This window comes from Gymnodraco acuticeps, unplaced genomic scaffold, assembly GCF_902827175.1.
Source record: "Gymnodraco acuticeps unplaced genomic scaffold, fGymAcu1.1, whole genome shotgun sequence".
Taxonomy (NCBI): domain Eukaryota; kingdom Metazoa; phylum Chordata; class Actinopteri; order Perciformes; family Bathydraconidae; genus Gymnodraco; species Gymnodraco acuticeps.
This window is the reverse complement of record NW_022992160.1, coordinates 3,253,631-3,271,237: the sequence shown is the minus strand read 5'-3', so window position 1 is coordinate 3,271,237 and position 17,607 is coordinate 3,253,631. Positions and strand designations below refer to the sequence as shown.

The following is a 17,607-nucleotide window of genomic DNA, read 5'->3' as shown; positions in this document are numbered from 1 at the left end:
AATGAGAACCTGTGATTTAAATTGATTTATGTGGATGTTATGTCATGATCCCACACAAAATGGTCCAATTTGGTGAAGTAAAAAAAAGTAGTAGTAGTAGTAGTAAAAATATTATTTAAAAAAACTGGAAAGCAGTGTGTGCATATTCCATATTTCCATTTTTATATATTTATAATTCTGCAAATATTACGATTACATTTCCGTAATTTTTTGCATCTACTTTCTGGATATTGTACATCTGTTCATCTGTTATATAAAATAGCATTACTTAAATATGCAGAGACTAATTGAAATGTTTAAATATGTATTTCCCCCCCCCGATATAACATCAACCTATGTTTTGTAAAAGTTTATTAAATTAATCTGTAAAATGTTATCATATTGTGGATTTATTAAATTATGTATTTTCCTTTGTTATTTATGTGTGCGTTTGTTTTGAGGATATCATTCATTAGTACCTAAACATAGTATGGTATAACTGCTTTTTGTAATGAAATACACAATTGATTTGGGAGCAAGAAATCTTTTAATCGTTGTTGCCCAGGCTTGCCCAAATGAATGGAAACTTATCTCCCGATTATAACATTGTGTAACTTGCTGCTGTTAAATACGGTCAAACTATGTGCAATATGTGCTTTATGTGCAATATATACTTTATATACATATGCCATCTTTAATAACTGTAATATATATACCGGGCTGCTAAATCCTAAGAACTGCTACAGGATTTGATTTGTAGATTTGATTTGTTTTTGATCTGTATTTTTGAAAATGATGTAACTTTTTATCTTTGTTTTAGCATATTGTTTATTATATTATAACTTAGTACTTTTTTAGCATATTGTTTATTATATTATAACTTAGTACTTTTTAACGCATGTAAGATATTCAACACTAAGCTGTCTGTGGCTCTTTCCTGCTGTAACGCTGCACATGTCCCCTCTGTGGGACTAATAAAGGTATTCTGATTCTAATAACGGGACGAATTTGTCCAAAGGGGCACACAGCAATGTAGTGCCGACTTTCTTACACGCTGGAAGGCCAATCGGTTTTCTTTACTCCGAAATCCGCTCATTCTTGCTCTCGGTGTGACCAGAGCCATATAATAGAAGAGTTATGACATCTCCGTTCACTCCAATGGACCACTTTTTTACAGCAATGGCGGATCGTGGAGCCTCTCAATCGTTCCCCGGAAGTTAGCGCCAAGGCTAGCAGAGCTGTAGAGTTGCAGCATAATAGACCGTTCGTGACGGACTTTTAAAGGTAAGAAGAAGTTTAAAGATTTATATTGCGGATATTATCAGTACATCTGATTCAATTGAACATGTGTATTAAAGGATGTCAGTGGATTATCCCTAAATTAGTAGATTTAGGGAACGTTTACAGATAACAGATCAAGCTAGGATACCGAAGCAAGTTAGCAACACACGTTGAACAGCCTTTTAATTGTAAATTCCATTCTCTTAATGTCTATTTGGTCCAACGTTGTTGAATTAGAGAAGAGGGGCTTCTAAACGGGATTGTATGCGGGGGTGGAGGGAGTTAAATATTAGATAAATATAACTTTGGTGCGTGTAAGAGTGAGTGTTTTTAGCAGAGCCATATTGTGTCCTTGTGATTATGTTGATTATTACCTGCCTGTATAACGTTGCAGCTCAGCTGATTTTGGATTGATGGCAAAGGGAGAGGGACTTAAGTGAGTGTGAAAACACAAGGTAAGTTTAATACTACTGTTTTATATAAGTAAGCATACTAAACATGTATTATATCACTGTATTATATAAGTAATCTTGTTAGTAACCTACTGTATGGCAGGTGGAGGGGCAGTGATGTTACAGGTGGAGGAGCAAAACTGCAAGACTGCAAACTCACAAGACAGAGAAATCTAAGTTTCTTCTCCAGAGAAGAGGTTGATTTCACTTCAATTTTTTCATATTTTCTAAAGATGTGGAAATGGGACAAAAAAAAACTTGAGAGCTGTAACCAAGACAACTGTAACAACATGAGTAGACAGCCACCAAGGTTTTTCAAGTCCCTCTTTTACTCCATTTTGCCAACCCAAACATCCAGGTACATGACGGGACACCTTGCTTGTTTTTGTTGTTTGCGCTCCTCTGGCAGGTGGAGGGCAGTGATCCCTTCCCTTCTTCCCTCAATCTTTGAGACTAATGTAAGTAGAAGACATGGCACTGTAAATGTTCGAACATTTAACATATTATACCACTTAAAAATAAGAAATATTACTTTTGTTACTAAGAGTTCATACTTATTATACCTGTGTCACCTTTCACACTATCGCTGTGATCATGAGCTATGGGCTTTGTAGATACAGGTCCCGGGGTGAATCGTGGTGCAGGGGCCCTTCTCTTTTTGACCACAGGGTGTTGCACGAAGATGGTGGGTATAGCCTCTGCTCTCAGCCTAGTCTTGCCCTTTTTTGTCTTGACAAACTGGTCTGCATCAAAATGTGCCTGCGGAGTGACTTGAACAACAACTCAGTTTTGTCTGCCCACATACATATTCCATAGTGGTTGAATACACAGTATTAGGAAACACTTTATACTTACTGGACATGTTATACTCATTACATACTGTATATACAATATGACCAAGAATGTGAGACAACTTTATAGAAATTCATATCACATATGTTACTGATGCCATTTGTCATACTTTGTTAAACTCACAAATAATAAAGTTCCATAACTTCAGTTGGGAACAAAGACCACACCTTATCTCCCCAAGGCAATTTCCCATCCAATAGGTGTGCTATATAGGTGTGTATAACCCTTTCTCCTGTCTGTTTATCCCTCTTTCAGCACAATAACCAGAGGGGGATTCAATGGAGCCTGAATACCTGCACTGAGACCCTCACCCTGCACCCTGAGTCTCAACTCTGTGTTTTTCAAGCCTTTCCCTGTTTTTTGTATTAAACAAAACATTAAGCTTTCCCAATGGTGTGGTTTTCGTTTTGTGAAAAAGTGCAAATGCAGTGTTTGTATATAAATCACATATTTTGTTGCTGTTGGTCGTGAAATTGCTCCTACTTCCTCCGCTCTGTGTCAGTGGGGAAGCTGTACATTCGTACTCCTTTCTCTGAGCGATTGGAGCATCCCCAGGCAGCACAGCAAACCATGGTGGCGACTAGGAGGCAGCACAGCAAACCATGGTGGCGACTAGGAGGCAGCACAGCAAACCAGGACAACAAGGAGGAAAAGGCACAGACAAACTACATGATATGCTATTCAATGTTTATTGAATTCCATGTATTTGCAATGGATGTTCCTAAAACAACACATTTAACATCATCATCATCATGCTGCTGCTGCTAGTCCTTTGATAGTCACCTGTCGGTCTCCTGTCCTTTCTGAAAGCCATAAAGATGACATTAGTCATTTAGATAACTTGTGTCCTCAATTACCATGGGATTACTGCCAAGCCAATGGGATTACTGCCAAGCCACTGGGATTATTACCATGAATTTAAGAAAATGGTAGACATTAATCTAATCTGAATTTTAAAGCATTACTTTAGATCCCCTCCCTCTAAATATATCAATAAACATTAGAAAGTGATGCTCCTGACTACCATACAAGTTTAAGAAGATAATATTGGTTTTAAAGAATTCAAAGCTATACATAAACAGCAACAGGCTCTTTAACCAAGGCACTGTTAGCCTAACATGTAAACTAGTTGTTCACACTAATCCTAATATTATCACTTAATATTAGCTAATTCTATTTTATTTTTTAAAACATATTGATGTAAATACATACACATATCGATTTGTTGTATAAATATTGCAAATCAAAACCTTTATTCACTAATAATTACCAAAAATCGTAGTTCTATCTCCTGTTATCAATGCATTCACATTGCCCGCCATGAACTTCCGGGGAACGATCCTCTTCTACATGAACCACGTGACGATAACCGTTTTTGGACTTCCGTTGTCGTAACTCTTCTATTATATGGCTCTGGGTGTGACATAACAAACTGTCAAGCTGTCAAAACTCTGTACTCAAACCGGAAGTACTCAGCCGCACACCCAGCCGCCGGAAGTTGATAGACGCCATCTTGTGCACAGAGCCTATAGATCAGGCAAAAATTCAGAGCGAGAGTTAACAGCTCATCTAGTTCCATCTGTACTGTAGCTAGTAGCCTAGTTTCACCTACCGGGGTGGCAACTGACACCCTAAAAATAGGCCTTGCCACCCCAGCTACCACCCCAGTTGGCAGCTTTGTTTTGAAAGAAAAGTTGTGGCTCATCGGACATTTATGAGAGAAAGTCTCTAATGTCCGAGTGCAAGTGAATGCAGCACAAAATGCACGTCATGCACGTCCCCCGGTCCTGGCGCGAGCGTGGACATACGATTGGCGGCGATTGCATTTTGAACTGGACGGCGCAAAACGAGAAGCATTCGGACCCAAGCACTGAAGGAATGAGGTATTTGCGGTCTACACTGACAGAGAAGAGACTGTCAGTTTGGCTGCACTCAGCATTGAATCAAAACGCACTAAAGCTGTTGATCTTAATACGTTTGTGAGGCGTTTCGCTGAACAAAATGGTAATCGCCGCATTCAGCTGTAATAGACATGTCAACTTGATGCTCTGCTCATGGATGAGCATACAAAACTATTAAGATGATGACCTTACGTGTGTAAATATATTTTTTTCTTTGAGGGGGTCTGCCCCCAAAAAACTGTTTTAAGTCCTGAGAAAGTCAAATAAGATGGTGTGTAAAACTACACTGCCCAGCCAAAAAAAAGTAACCACTTTGATTGAACTAGGCCAGTAGGTAAGGACTTTCCACTGGATAATAACTGCAGTATAAAATAATGCATGACTGAAGTGATGGAGACCATGTTGAAGGCAAACAAAAAGAGGAAATAACAGGTCAAATCAAGCAAATCCCCCTCTCAGATTCCACAGCAACCAGAAGAACATAAATACTGGCTGGTGATTTGATTCATCAGCTTTGTGATGGAATAAAAAATGCACAGTGCATTTCCTTAGCTGTGGATGAGTCCACTGACACCACTGATAATGCTCAGTTGCTGGTGTTTGTTAGTTTTTATGATGAGGCAAAGGGGGGAGTTTGTTGAAGATGTGTTGGGCCTGACGAACCTCAGTGGACACACAAGGGGGAATACATTTATAAAGCAATAATGGGAATGCTGAATGAAAGAGGGTGCAGCTGCCTTTATTCATAACTGTGCAGCTCTGACACTGCGACTCTGAGGGGTCAAGCACAGACACAATAACAATGAAAACTGCTGCATACAGATTATTTTTGTTTTTGCAACCTTGTGTTAAGAATCTTGTTGCAATTGTTTAAAAGTTTGAATGACCGTAATAAACGGACCTTTGTCTTATTGAAACATTTATTTTGGACCTTTAAGATTTGTATTTGAGTACCCCTGCTATAGATCATAGATATATATCTATACGGTCTCAGCACTTAAGCCTGCATTAATATAGGCACGGCCAGTCTATTGTCGCCGTGAAGTACAACCGCGTGACTCAGTCATTTTGTACCTTAAAAAGCATTTAAATACCGCATTTAAAATCTGATGAACTCAGTGTGCATCTGGACCCGGTGACGACATTACCTATTGACGCAGCAACCACTGTAAGTTATATTCTTGTTTAATTAGACTTCTCTGTTTCATTTATTCGACTCTGTATAAATTGTTATTGTAGCGTAAACGGCTAAATCGCGTTTGAGAGATTTTAAATCTCAGATCTGCTCAGGCGAAACCTGCTTTACAGGTCTCAGCACTCAAGCCTGCATTAATATAGGCACGGCCAGTCTATTGTCGCCCATCAGCTGTAGATAGTTAACTAATTAGAGGGCCGTGGCCCTACAGCTGTGTGAACTGAGCAATCAGGCGTCCATTTTTGGGTAGCTCTTTCCTGGAGCGTCAGCTTCAGCGTCAGACAGCCGAAGACTGACAAAGACATTGGAGTCCTGCGGGAGTCAAAGACTGACAAAGACATTGGAGTCCTGCGGGAGTCAAAGACTGACAAAGACATTGGAGTCCTGCGGGAGTCACGAGGGAGGCAAATCCTACTCTGATCGAGCTGGTGTCTTATTTCTCTTTTCTTTAGTTTTCTAGCCCCGCATGCTATAATCATGTGTATTTTCTCCATTCCTGTTCATGTGTCTTCTCGCAATTATCACTGGCCCTGTGTATCTCCTAATCGATATAACCGGCCTGCTCTCGTCTATCCCACGTGCTCCACTGAGATCCAACATCTAGTTTCTGGTGGCCTGTGGAATTGCCAGTCAGCTGTTCCAAAGGCTGACTTCATCTCTGGCTACGCCTCCCTGCAGTCTCTGGATTTCCTTGCTCTCACTGAGACCTGGATTACTCCATCCAACACATCCACCCCAGCAGCTCTCTCCACTGCATATTCCTTCTCCCATACACCCAGACCCACTGGCAGAGGAGGTGGCACTGGTCTCCTGCTCTCTCCCAAATGGAGCTTTTCCCTCTTCAAACTACCTAACTTCACTCCTTCCACCTTTGAATTCCATGCCGTCACAGTAACCCATCCTATACAGTTAACCATTGTTGTTCTCTACCGTCCACCAGGCGCCTTGGGGGACTTCTTGGAGGAATTAGATCATCTCCTCTCACACATCCCTGAAACTGGTCCTCCCGCTGTACTTCTCGGAGACTTCAACCTCCAGACAGGGAAGATAGACGAACTAACATCTCTGTTAACCGCCTTTGCTTTCTCACTGTCTCCGTCCCCACCGACTCATAAAGCTGGCAATGTCCTTGATCTCATATTCTCAAGGAACTGCGCTACTTCTAACCTCTCTGTAAACCCGCTCCACACATCCGATCACTTCTTCATTTCATTCTCTCTATCTCTTTCCAAACATAACAAACTAATCTCTTCTCATCCTGCACTTGTCCGCCGTAACCTTCGCTCCCTCTCCCCCTCTAGCTTTGCCTCGTCGGTGCTCTCAGCCCTCCCTTCCTCTGATTCGTTCCATCTCCTGCCTCCAAACTCTGCTGCAGAAACTCTCCTCTCTACTCTCTCATCCACTCTGGACTCGCTCTGTCCTCTCACATCTCGGCAGGCTCGTCAGTCCCCTCCTGCTCCCTGGCTAAATGATGCACTGCGTGCTAATAGAACCGTCCTTAGGGCAGCAGAGCAGAAATGGTGGAAATCCAAACACCGTGACGACCTCCTAACCTATCAAGCTCTCCTCTCCTCTTTCTCTGCTTCGATCTCTCAGGCAAAAAGCACTTTCTTTCAAGATAAGATCCAATCTTCCTATTCCAATCCTAAAAAACTATTTTCCATCTTCTCCACCCTCTTGGACCCTCCAAAAGCTCCTCCCCCCTCCTCACTTCTGTCAAGCGACTTTGTTACCCACTTTGAAAAAAAGGTTGATGATATTCGCTCTTCTTTTTCTGACTCACCTTTACTCACCGCTGGGTCACCAGACCCTCCTTCCACCAACACACTTACCTCCTTTTCCCCTCTCTCTCCAAGTGAGGTTCTTACCCTCATTACCTCTGCCCGCCCTACCACCTGTCCTCTGGACCACATCCCTTCAAACCTCCTTCAGACTATCGCTCCTGATATTCTACCGTTTCTCACCCATTTCATCAACACTTCTCTAACTTCTGGTCACTTTCCAAACAGTCTCAAGGAGGCAAGAGTAAACCCTCTCCTAAAGAAACCCACTCTCAACCCGTCTGATGTTATAAACTACAGGCCTGTCTCTCTCCTCCCGTTCCTGTCTAAATCACTTGAACGCACTGTCTTTAAACAACTCTCCTGTTATCTCAATCAGAACAACCTTCTGGATCCGCACCAGTCTGGTTTCAAGGCAGGTCACTCCACAGAAACTGCTCTCATTGCTGTCACGGAGGAACTGCACACTGCCAAAACTGCATCCCTCTCCTCTGTCATCATCCTATTGGACCTGTCTGCTGCATTCGACACGGTGAATCATCAGATCCTCCTTCGCACTCTCCAAAAACTTGGAGTTTCAGGCTCTGCACTTTCCCTCCTCACCTCATACCTGAAAGACCGTACCTACAGGGTGACTTGGAGAGGGTCTGAGTCCGACCCTTGTCAATTAACTACGGGGGTCCCTCAGGGCTCTGTTCTTGGTCCCCTCCTCTTCTCCCTGTACACAAACTCGCTCGGATCAGTCATTAGCCCGCATGGTTTTTCTTACCACTGCTACGCTGATGACACCCAATTAATTCTGTCCTTTCCCCGCTCAGAGACCCAGGTCGTTGCACGCATCTCTGCTTGTCTAGCTGACATCTCTCAGTGGATGTCTGCTCACCACCTCAAGCTCAACCTTGACAAGACTGAGCTGCTCTTCCTCCCGGGAAAAGATTGTCCCACTCTTGACCTAACAATCAACATCGGCACCTCAGTTGTTTCCCCGACTCAGACTGCAAGGAATCTGGGTGTGACCCTAGATAACAACCTGTCCTTCACTGCAAACATCGCTGCTACAACCCGTTGCTGCAGATACACGCTTTACAACATCAGGAAGATACGTCCCCAGCTGACTCAGAAAGCGACTCAGGTTCTGGTCCAGGCTCTCGTCATCTCACGCCTAGACTACTGCAACTCCCTCCTGGCTGGTCTACCTGCATGTGCCATCCGACCTCTGCAGCTCATCCAGAATGCAGCGGCTCGTCTGGTTTTCAACCTTCCTAAATTCTCCCACACCACTCCGCTCCTCCGCTCCCTTCACTGGCTTCCGGTAACTGCTAGAATCCACTTCAAGACACTGGTACTTGCTTACCGTGCTGCGAATGGATCTGGCCCTTCCTACATCCAGGACATGGTTAAACCGTACACCCCAGCGCGTGCACTACGCTCTGCATCAGCCAAACGACTCGTTGCGCCCTCGCTGCGAGGGGGACCCAAGTTCCCATCGGCGAAAACACGTGGGTTTGCTGTCCTGGCTCCAAGATGGTGGAATGAGCTCCCCATTGACATCAGGACGGCAGATAGCTTGCACATCTTCCGGCGCAAACTGAAAACTCATCTCTTTCGACTCCACTTCGAGCGTTAGAACTATTAACGAAGCACTTTTATACTAATAAAGGACTGGCTTACCTAAAGCCAGTTGAGTAGCACTTGAAATGTTTGGCTCTATGAAACCTGATGTACTTATATGATTCTGTTTTCTTCAAGGTTGTGTCTTCCTGGTCGAATGTACTTATTGTAAGTCGCTTTGGATAAAAGCGTCAGCTAAATGCAATGTAATGTAATGTAATATATAAACACTAGATGGCTCATGGGAGATTTTCCAGCGTAGCTGACCGGCCGCCATCTTGCTACAGTCAACAGTTACTCTGATTCGCGTTATGGTAGCTGTTGTAAGGTGAGTGATCTGCACAAAAATACTCTTAACTCGCTGAAATCTTGACTGATTTACAAACAGTTTGGTTTATTATAAACATTATTAGCATGGCTATGATACAGGATGCTTGGACATGTTGAAATTGCAGCTTTTCTTTGTGTATGTGGTTGTATTTATTAGCTGGCTAATAACAAGAGGCTGTGAGTGAGACCTAGTATTACAAAGTTGACCCAGCAACTTTACACCAGTGGGAGAGGCAGAACTGCTCTTTCTTTTCAACATAACTTAAGTTACACATGATTTCTTCCAAGTGGTTTGGCTTGTTAAAAACATCTTGTATTATGATACAGGAATTTGCTGGCTTTGTGTTTACAGAAGTACCTGACTATGCCGGACTTTTGTGCAGCATACGGCTGCTCTAATCACCGCAGTCTGCAAACAAGAACCCGTGGGATCACCTTTCACATGTAAGATATGACAATATTATGACTAAAATTAGGATAATCGTTAATTACTTAGTGGATGTATGTACATTACAAGTCCTGCTACACAGGATCAGTGGGGCTATGTGAGATAATAGTATTGCAAGATTGTTGTTGACCCAGCCTCTTTAGAATATGTTGTTACCATTTCTTTACACAATTATTTTCTTTTGGACACCTTTTTTATTACTCTTAGTGTGGTTGTCTTATTCTTAAAGTAGGCTATACATACATGCATACATACCAACAATATGATAATTTCGGTGTGTATTTTTGTCCTTACCCTTAATGTTAAAGGAAAGAAGGGAGGAAAATGTTGACAATAATTTATATATCTGGCTACCTTTCTCATGTTTTTAAGGTTTCCCAAAACCGGAGAGAGGAGGAGGCAGTGGGAACTCGCCCTAAGAAGGGACGGTTTTGTTTCCTCTGGCAGGACACTGCTCTGCAGTGAGCACTTCAGGAGTGAGGAATTTGACAGGAAGGGGCAGACTGTCCGACTTAAAGATGGTGTTGTGCCAACAATATTCAACTTCCCAGCTCATCTTCAAAGGGTATGTGTATCATTGGCCAACAACAATTCAAGGTGTATAAGATTGATATATAAATATGTGATTAAATGTCACACTTTAGTTTTTCTTTCTGCAAGTTTAGGAATAAATAATGTGTTGTGTATTACAGCACATTTTAAACACTCAACATGTCTTTAATGTTTATTTTAGCCGGAAGCAACAAGAAGCACAACCACTTCAAGAAGAGCGGAAGATGAACCTCAGCCTAATGTTGTGAGTATTCTGAATGTGGCCAAGACCAGAGAGATGGTCATTGATTTCAGGAGGGTGAGGACGTCTCCTGCTGTTGTGGAGGACTACAAATACCTGGGAGTGCACTTAGACAATGGGCTGAACTGGAGGATCAACACTTTTTTTGGAGACCCGTTGTGTCAGATAGTAACAGTTTGACCCGTTGTTGGGCCAAGCTGTTTTGTGCATATCATTTTACTTACTTGCAGTTACAAATAAACCGCTGGTAACACATACCAATTCTACTCTGGTCGTGTCGTTTCCCTTTGTACCCCTCGCCAAGAGGGAACGTAACAACATGTGTTATGTGCCGTAGTGGGTGCTTGTGTGTCTCCCTCTCTTTCCCCCTGATGTTTCTTCTTCTTCTTTGTTTAATGGCGAATCGCTACCACTAGGAGCATATATCGCCACCTACTATGTATTTATTAAATCTTCATGTTCCATGAGACGCAGCACTATGTTCCCCACATATGTTTATGTTTGCTCAGTCTAATAAACCCATAACATGGTTGTGAAAGAATACCAAAGCTGAGGCTGGACGATGATTGATTGTTGGTGTGCCATGTGTCACCGTGTGTCTTATTGGTTTTGTATTATACTGTATTTTATTGTGTGCAGCTGGTCCTTATCTCCAAGACACATTTAAAACAAATAACCTTGAACCTTGAAGCCCCATCTCTCCCCACCTGCTCCTGCTTCCTACATCCCCTCCACACCACACCAAGTTGTTCTTCTTAATAATAATAATAATACATTTATTTTGGGAGGCCGCCTTTCCCAAGGACCCAAGGACACCTTACAGGGGCATAGGGGCAATATAGGGAACAATTCAAACAGTGGATTTTGTGATATATCAGCCGGGGTGAGACAAGACAAACCACAAATGGACTACAGAAGGACACAAAAGGACACATGGTACAATTTATATTATTCTTGGTCTTTTTTCAATAACATATTTCAAAGGTTCTGGATTTGTTTACAAATCTAGAAACTAAATACAAAACTAGTATAGTAATATGAAGATCTCATGTCAAAAATAATTGTGATAAATTAGACAGAACTGGCCTGTCTGTGAGCACATTTTATGTTGGTTTGGTTCTTCTGATAAAGGTGTGAATATCTAAATAATATACCAACATATGCTATTGTCATTAGTTGTGTCCCTGTTCTTAAAGCTAAGGCATTGCTAAATGAACAACTCTTGGCTTACAGAGTGGTAACATGAGACCGATTTTTATATATAAAATATAAATTTATTTTAATTTTATAATTTATTTTAAATATTAACAATATAATAAAATAAATGGAAATATATACACCGGCAAATATTTAATATAAATACCTTGTGTGTGTGTGTGTATAGCTATTGCTTTATCTGATTAATGTTATTTTTATATGAAAGTCCATGATTATAAGTATGCAGTATCATAACTACATCTTTGATGTTTATAAAAAACCAAACCGTTTGAAAATTGGTTGAAAATTGAGCAAGCTATGGTTATTTAAATAGTAAATCATAATATTATGAATGAGAGAACTCCCTGTAGCAAGATGGCGGCCAAGTGGCAACGTCGGTCTCCATTGGCCAGCAGCGCGGGTGAGTCATCTAGTAATGCGTCACTTCCGGGCAAAAATAACGCTGTCAGTTGAACGGCGGTCAATACAAATTCTGAAGTTTTTGCCAATCCGATCAGAAATTTAAGAAAACCGGAGATTTTTGGATCTTCAAAGAGCCCGATTACAATGGCCAGACAGGCAAACTATTACATTAAATCATTGGAAAACGACGATTAGGCAGGTTAAATTAAAAGCTGGTTAAATTAAAAGCAGCAGGCGGGGCTGTCATTTCGCCAGCTGTTACTCTCACGAGCGAGGCGGAAAATAATTGTTTTATGATGCCAAAAATCTGCTGTGTCGTGTATTGCACCTCAAACATTAAAAAAAACCGGAGTTACGTTTTTCTGTACTTCCTCTAAGAAAAAGGGACAGTAAAAGAAGAGCTCTGTGGCTTCAGGCTATTCACAGAGAGGACGAAAATCACAATCAATGGGACCCGGCCAGTCAATACGTGTACGTCTGTGGTAAACACTTCATCACAGGTAAATGATGATGCTAACGAGGCTAATATCAATCGTTGAAGTAAATAGATGTAATGTTAAAAGTTTAAGAAGTGGAAGTAGATGCTGCATTGAAATATAAAAACCGGACAAACCAAGGAAATCAGCTTGCTGCCTGTACACACAGGGTGACATTAGAGAACAGCTCATTTGGCTCAGACTGAAGCAAACTTATCAATTCATTTAAAAGTTAAAATTGGTGAATATTGAGCGAAATGGGGGGGGGGTTATTATCAAAACAGTCATTATGGTAATTATTTGTATGATCTACATATTTTATAGGCGCAGTGAACTTAACCAAAAAATTGTCAAGTTTGTCTCTGTATTTGGCTAACACCTACCTTCATGGTTTAAGGATACCATGTGAATGACGGCGAGCATCCAGATTATGTCCCATATCCATATTCCCACAACGACCATCGTCAGAAGGCTCAAAGAGGCTAAAGCGATATCAAAGGAGAGATGCTGTTTCTCAGCATGAGGTCCTGCCAGCAAAAAGGCAGCGAATAAAGCCACCTACAGAGGCTTCACCTACTGAAACCCCTGAAGATTTTGATACAGCTTATCCTGAAGCCCCTTTCACTGAGGATTCACTTCCTCAGCCCTCTGATGATTATGAACTGAGTGACACGCCAGTATTACATAGGCAGCAGGTTTCCATTGCCATATGAGGTTGCCAATCTCAGGAGAGAAAGAGATGAGGTAAGAAGAGAAAGAGAGGAGGCAAGAAGAGAACTCCAGAACTGGTCTAAGGAGCGTTTGTCTGTTCATGTTATTAAAGGAAACGACAATGCATGCGCCCTGCATGCATTGTCGTGACTGGGCTCAGCTGGTCAGTTTTTGACTGTCTTCACCGATATTTAGTTCAGTTCATCAAATCATCACCAAAAGGTTTTAGATTGTCTACCCAGGACCAGCTCTTCCTTTGCTTGCTCAAGCTACGCCAAAATCCATCGATTGCTTTGCTGAGCCAAATACTACACAAACCAGAACCAGTGCTGGAATTGGGCCGGTACTCACCGGTACGCAGTACCGGCACTTCTGGTTCTGACCCATGGAGTACCGGCACTTCTTGCTCAGTACCGGCATGCTGGCGGTACTCCGGTACTCATGCACCGTGCCAGTACTCAACACTCTCCCGCCGTTCTTATTATACATCCATATATATATATACAGCCGCCCGGTACTCAGTAGATGCGTCATGAGGTGCCGAACGGACATTCTCATCGCTCTAACCGCTGGAGTTTCACAGCGGCTGTCAGCTGTTTACTCCTGTCATTCAAACAGAACGTGCTGGAGAGGGGGCGGGGCTTATCTTCTCCATGTAAATACTGTGGTGGAAACGACTATGTCAAAATTAACCTATTTGACCGTGATTTAATAGTAATACACGTTTCAAAATAATAATAATAATAATGCCGAAGTAACAACATACTGAAAACTGTTAGTAAAACCATGTTTTAATGCTTTACAATTTACATACCTAGATGCACGTGTGTTGTGTTTATGCAGTGCAACTCCCACCCAGTGGGTGGCTATGTAGAGTGATAGAACAGAGCAGGCACGCCCCCGAGAGAAGGAAAGCAAGTCACGTCACAAATTAGCATTTCTAAAATGTTAGCGTGGATTAATAAAAGTGCAAAAAGACAGCGGTTGTCGCCGGAAGAAACTTCAAATACAGAGAATGCTGTGCCTGTGTTGGAAATTGTGTCTGATGGGGAGCTTTCTTTGGTTGATCCTCCTGCTCCAAGTTCTAGTGCATTAGCATTAGCACTAGCTCCGCCGCCTCCTCCAGAGCCTCTAAAGTTAGCTGCTGCTGGCTCAACTGCCACCACCAACACCGGGCAAAGCGATGCACCTGACTGCTGGACAACGGACCAGGTGCAATATTTTTGCAAGACCAATGCATGGCTCCTTCTTAAAGATAAGAAGCTAGGATGTCGGATATGCAGAGATGTCAAATCTTTGGGAATACACACTGGACAAGGACTGAAACTGTCAACTGAATGGGGTGAGTGTGCAGTGTCTCATTTCGGTGTTGACAAGGGCAAACAACAAGCTAGCCTGAGAAAAAAAATCAAAGAACATAAAGAATCACAAGCCCATGTAAAAGCTGCTGACATCCTTACATCTGCTTCACGTGAAACTATTCAACATCAAGTGCAGTCTATGCATAAATCTGAATTAGACACCACTATCAGAGTTTTTCGAACGGCATATAAAATTGGCAAACATAGCCGGCCATTCACAGACATGCCAATTGATTTGAATGTACAGAAACTGAATGGGCTGAACGTGGGCAGGGTTTTGCACTCCAATAAAACCTGTGGCGAAATCATCGACCACATAGCTCATGAGCTGAAGAAAAAAATGGCAAAAGACATTACAGAAAACCAAAGAAAACTCTGTGTTTTGGTCGATGAATCTACCACTATTAGTGGTAAAACGGTGCTTGTTGTGTGTCTACGCTCAGCATTAGCTGATGCTGAGCCCGAAACGTTTTTTTGGGAGCTGATCGAGTTGGATGGAACAACGGCTGATGACATCACAAAGGCGTTAATGGAGTGTCTTGGAAGAGATTTTAACGAGGACTTTTTAGGTCAGTGTTTCGTTTCTTTTGCATGTGATGGGGCTTCAGTCATGCTAGGGAAGAGAACAGGCGTTGCTACCCAGTTGTGTAGTAAATTCCCAAGCCTGTTTGTGTGGCACTGCTCCAATCATCGTCTAGAGCTGGCAGTTGGGGATGTGGTCAAGGAGGTCTCAGGGCTCAATCATTTCCAGATCTTTTTTTGACAAACTCTATTCCTTGTTCCATGCCTCCCCCAAAAATCAGAGGCAGTTAGCGCAGTGTGCGCAAGCAGTCGGACAGCGTCTCCTGGTGATAGGGCGTGTTTTGTCCATCCGCTGGGTGGCTTCAAGTGAAAGGAGCGTCAGAGCAGTCTGGGAAAACTACCGAGTGCTTCATGATCACTTCACAAATGCTGCAAACGACACGAGCAGGGATTCCAGAGACAGAGCAAAGTACAAGGGCCTGGATGATGTGCTCACATCTGCAACGTTTGTCAGCAATCTGGGACTGATGTACGATGCGCTCACAGAGCTCAGCGACCTCTCTCGGCAACTCCAAAAAGAGAGATGACACTGCCTACAGCAGATAGGCTCTTAACTCGAGAAATACGAGTTTTTGAATCCATGGTCACCATGCCTGGCCCACACATGACTACAGTTCATACAGCTCTAGCTGAGAAGTCCTTCAAGGGTGTTGCCCTGCGTGAGAATGGCAGGCTTGTACAGATTCATGCAGGTCAGTTTTTCCGCAGTATGGTAGAGAATCTGAGACACAGAATGACTTCCACAACCTCCTCTCATGTCAGCACAAGAGAAATCCCATTACATGGCCGGGAGGCCCGGGACAATCAGCTAATCCAGGACATGAAAGTTATCCATCCTGGAAGTTGGCCTGAAGAGGAGTTAGACATACAGTATGGGGACGTAGAGGTGCTACGTTTGTGCGAAGTGCTGAAAGTGGACAGAAGAGAGACTGTTCAGGGCTTTCGCGAATACAAGGAAACCAGGGCATCCCGTACACCTGCTGCCATGGAGCCTCTACTGAAAGCAGTCCGAACCATCGCTGTCTCCACTAGTGAGTGTGAGCGGGCATTCAGCTGCATGAACGATATCCTTACTGCAAAAAGGAATGCTCTCTCTGTCAGCCGACTGTCCAGCCTGGTTTTCATTCAATGTAATGGACCATCACTAGGACAGTTCAATCCGGAACAGTATGTGAGGTCCTGGCTGGCAAAGGGAAGGAGAAGTGCTGATGAAAGAGCCTGTCCAGCTCCAGCCCCTGATACTGATGTCCCCAAGGCCTTCTGGAGCCTTTTCTAACAATGTGAAGTATATTGCAAAGCAGCTCACCCAGTGAGAAGACTTTTGGCATAATGTGCCAATTTGTACAGATCCTGGAGATAGAAGGACTTCAGACCAACCAGGGAGTTATCTGATCAGCTTGGTGTTCAATGTAACTCTTTACCATGGCTCAGACTTTGTTACTTGAAGTTACAGTTTCTCATTTTAGATTGTGCAAATTCTGCATTTGTTTTTACATGTTCTTTGTTCATGCTCTTTATCATTTTTCTGAGTTGGAAAGTTAGATTGCATCATAGTTTACTTTATACATATTTGTATTCTTCAGTGGTGAAGTATATTGCAAAGCAGCTCAGCCATGTGAGAAGACTTTTGGCACTTTTTCGTTTTTCGTTTTCTGAGTTGGAAAGTTAGATTGCATTCAAAATGTACAGAAATACTTAATTTTGTTAAAGCTTTTTATAAAAAATGCTTCTGACCAGAGCTTTGTTTCCTTGTCATTAATGTTGAACACCACCAGAGGGGCTCTCACCTGAAAGGTCTCTGCTTCATGTGTCTTCAGCAGAAGATCTAGACTTTGATTGCTATATTTTCAGTTAATATTGACCTTACTGAGCTTTAGCCATATCCGCTGCCTATCATAACAAATGTTAAGTACAGTGAACCTTTCTAAAATATACAGTAGTAAAGAGACAAACCCACCAGCTTTATAGTAGCCAAATTCTTGTTTGTGGGCTGTATATATAAAATTGACTTGAAAAAGTTGCTGATTTTAGAGTACTGGCACCTTTTTCATTCCAATTCAAGCACTGACCAGAACCCACCGTCCGCCACATATTCCAACGTTGGCTGAATCTTTTGTAAATAGCTGTGAGTTTATCGTAATATTTGCAGAATTATAAATATATAAAAATATGTTATCATAATATTTTTTTCAAAAAGTGTTTAATTTTTGCACCTTTAGCCATACCAGTCATAT

General features: G+C 42.3%; 1 protein-coding gene across 1 annotated transcript; it reads left to right on the top strand.

Moving 5' to 3' along the window:
• The first annotated feature begins 9,320 nt into the window (after nt 1-9,320).
• Nucleotides 9,321-10,803, top strand: LOC117538657 (THAP domain-containing protein 2-like). The gene is made up of 4 exons (XM_034204528.1): nt 9,321-9,380; nt 9,735-9,826; nt 10,203-10,395; nt 10,564-10,803. The coding sequence occupies exons 2-4, from the start codon at nt 9,747-9,749 to the stop codon at nt 10,801-10,803; spliced, it is 513 nt and encodes a 170-aa protein (XP_034060419.1). The 5' UTR covers nt 9,321-9,380; nt 9,735-9,746.
• The last annotated feature ends 6,804 nt before the right edge of the window (nt 10,804-17,607 follow it).

Excerpts from the sequence above, each read along its gene's own strand:
- LOC117538657 (XM_034204528.1), top strand. The coding sequence starts at position 9,747 with ATGCCGGACTTTTGTGCAGCATACGGCTGCTCTAATCACCGCAGTCTG. Across the intron at positions 9,827-10,202 it reads CGTGGGATCACCTTTCACAT|GTTTCCCAAAACCGGAGAGA; the intron begins GTAAGATATGAC and ends CATGTTTTTAAG. Across the intron at positions 10,396-10,563 it reads TCCCAGCTCATCTTCAAAGG|CCGGAAGCAACAAGAAGCAC; the intron begins GTATGTGTATCA and ends TGTTTATTTTAG.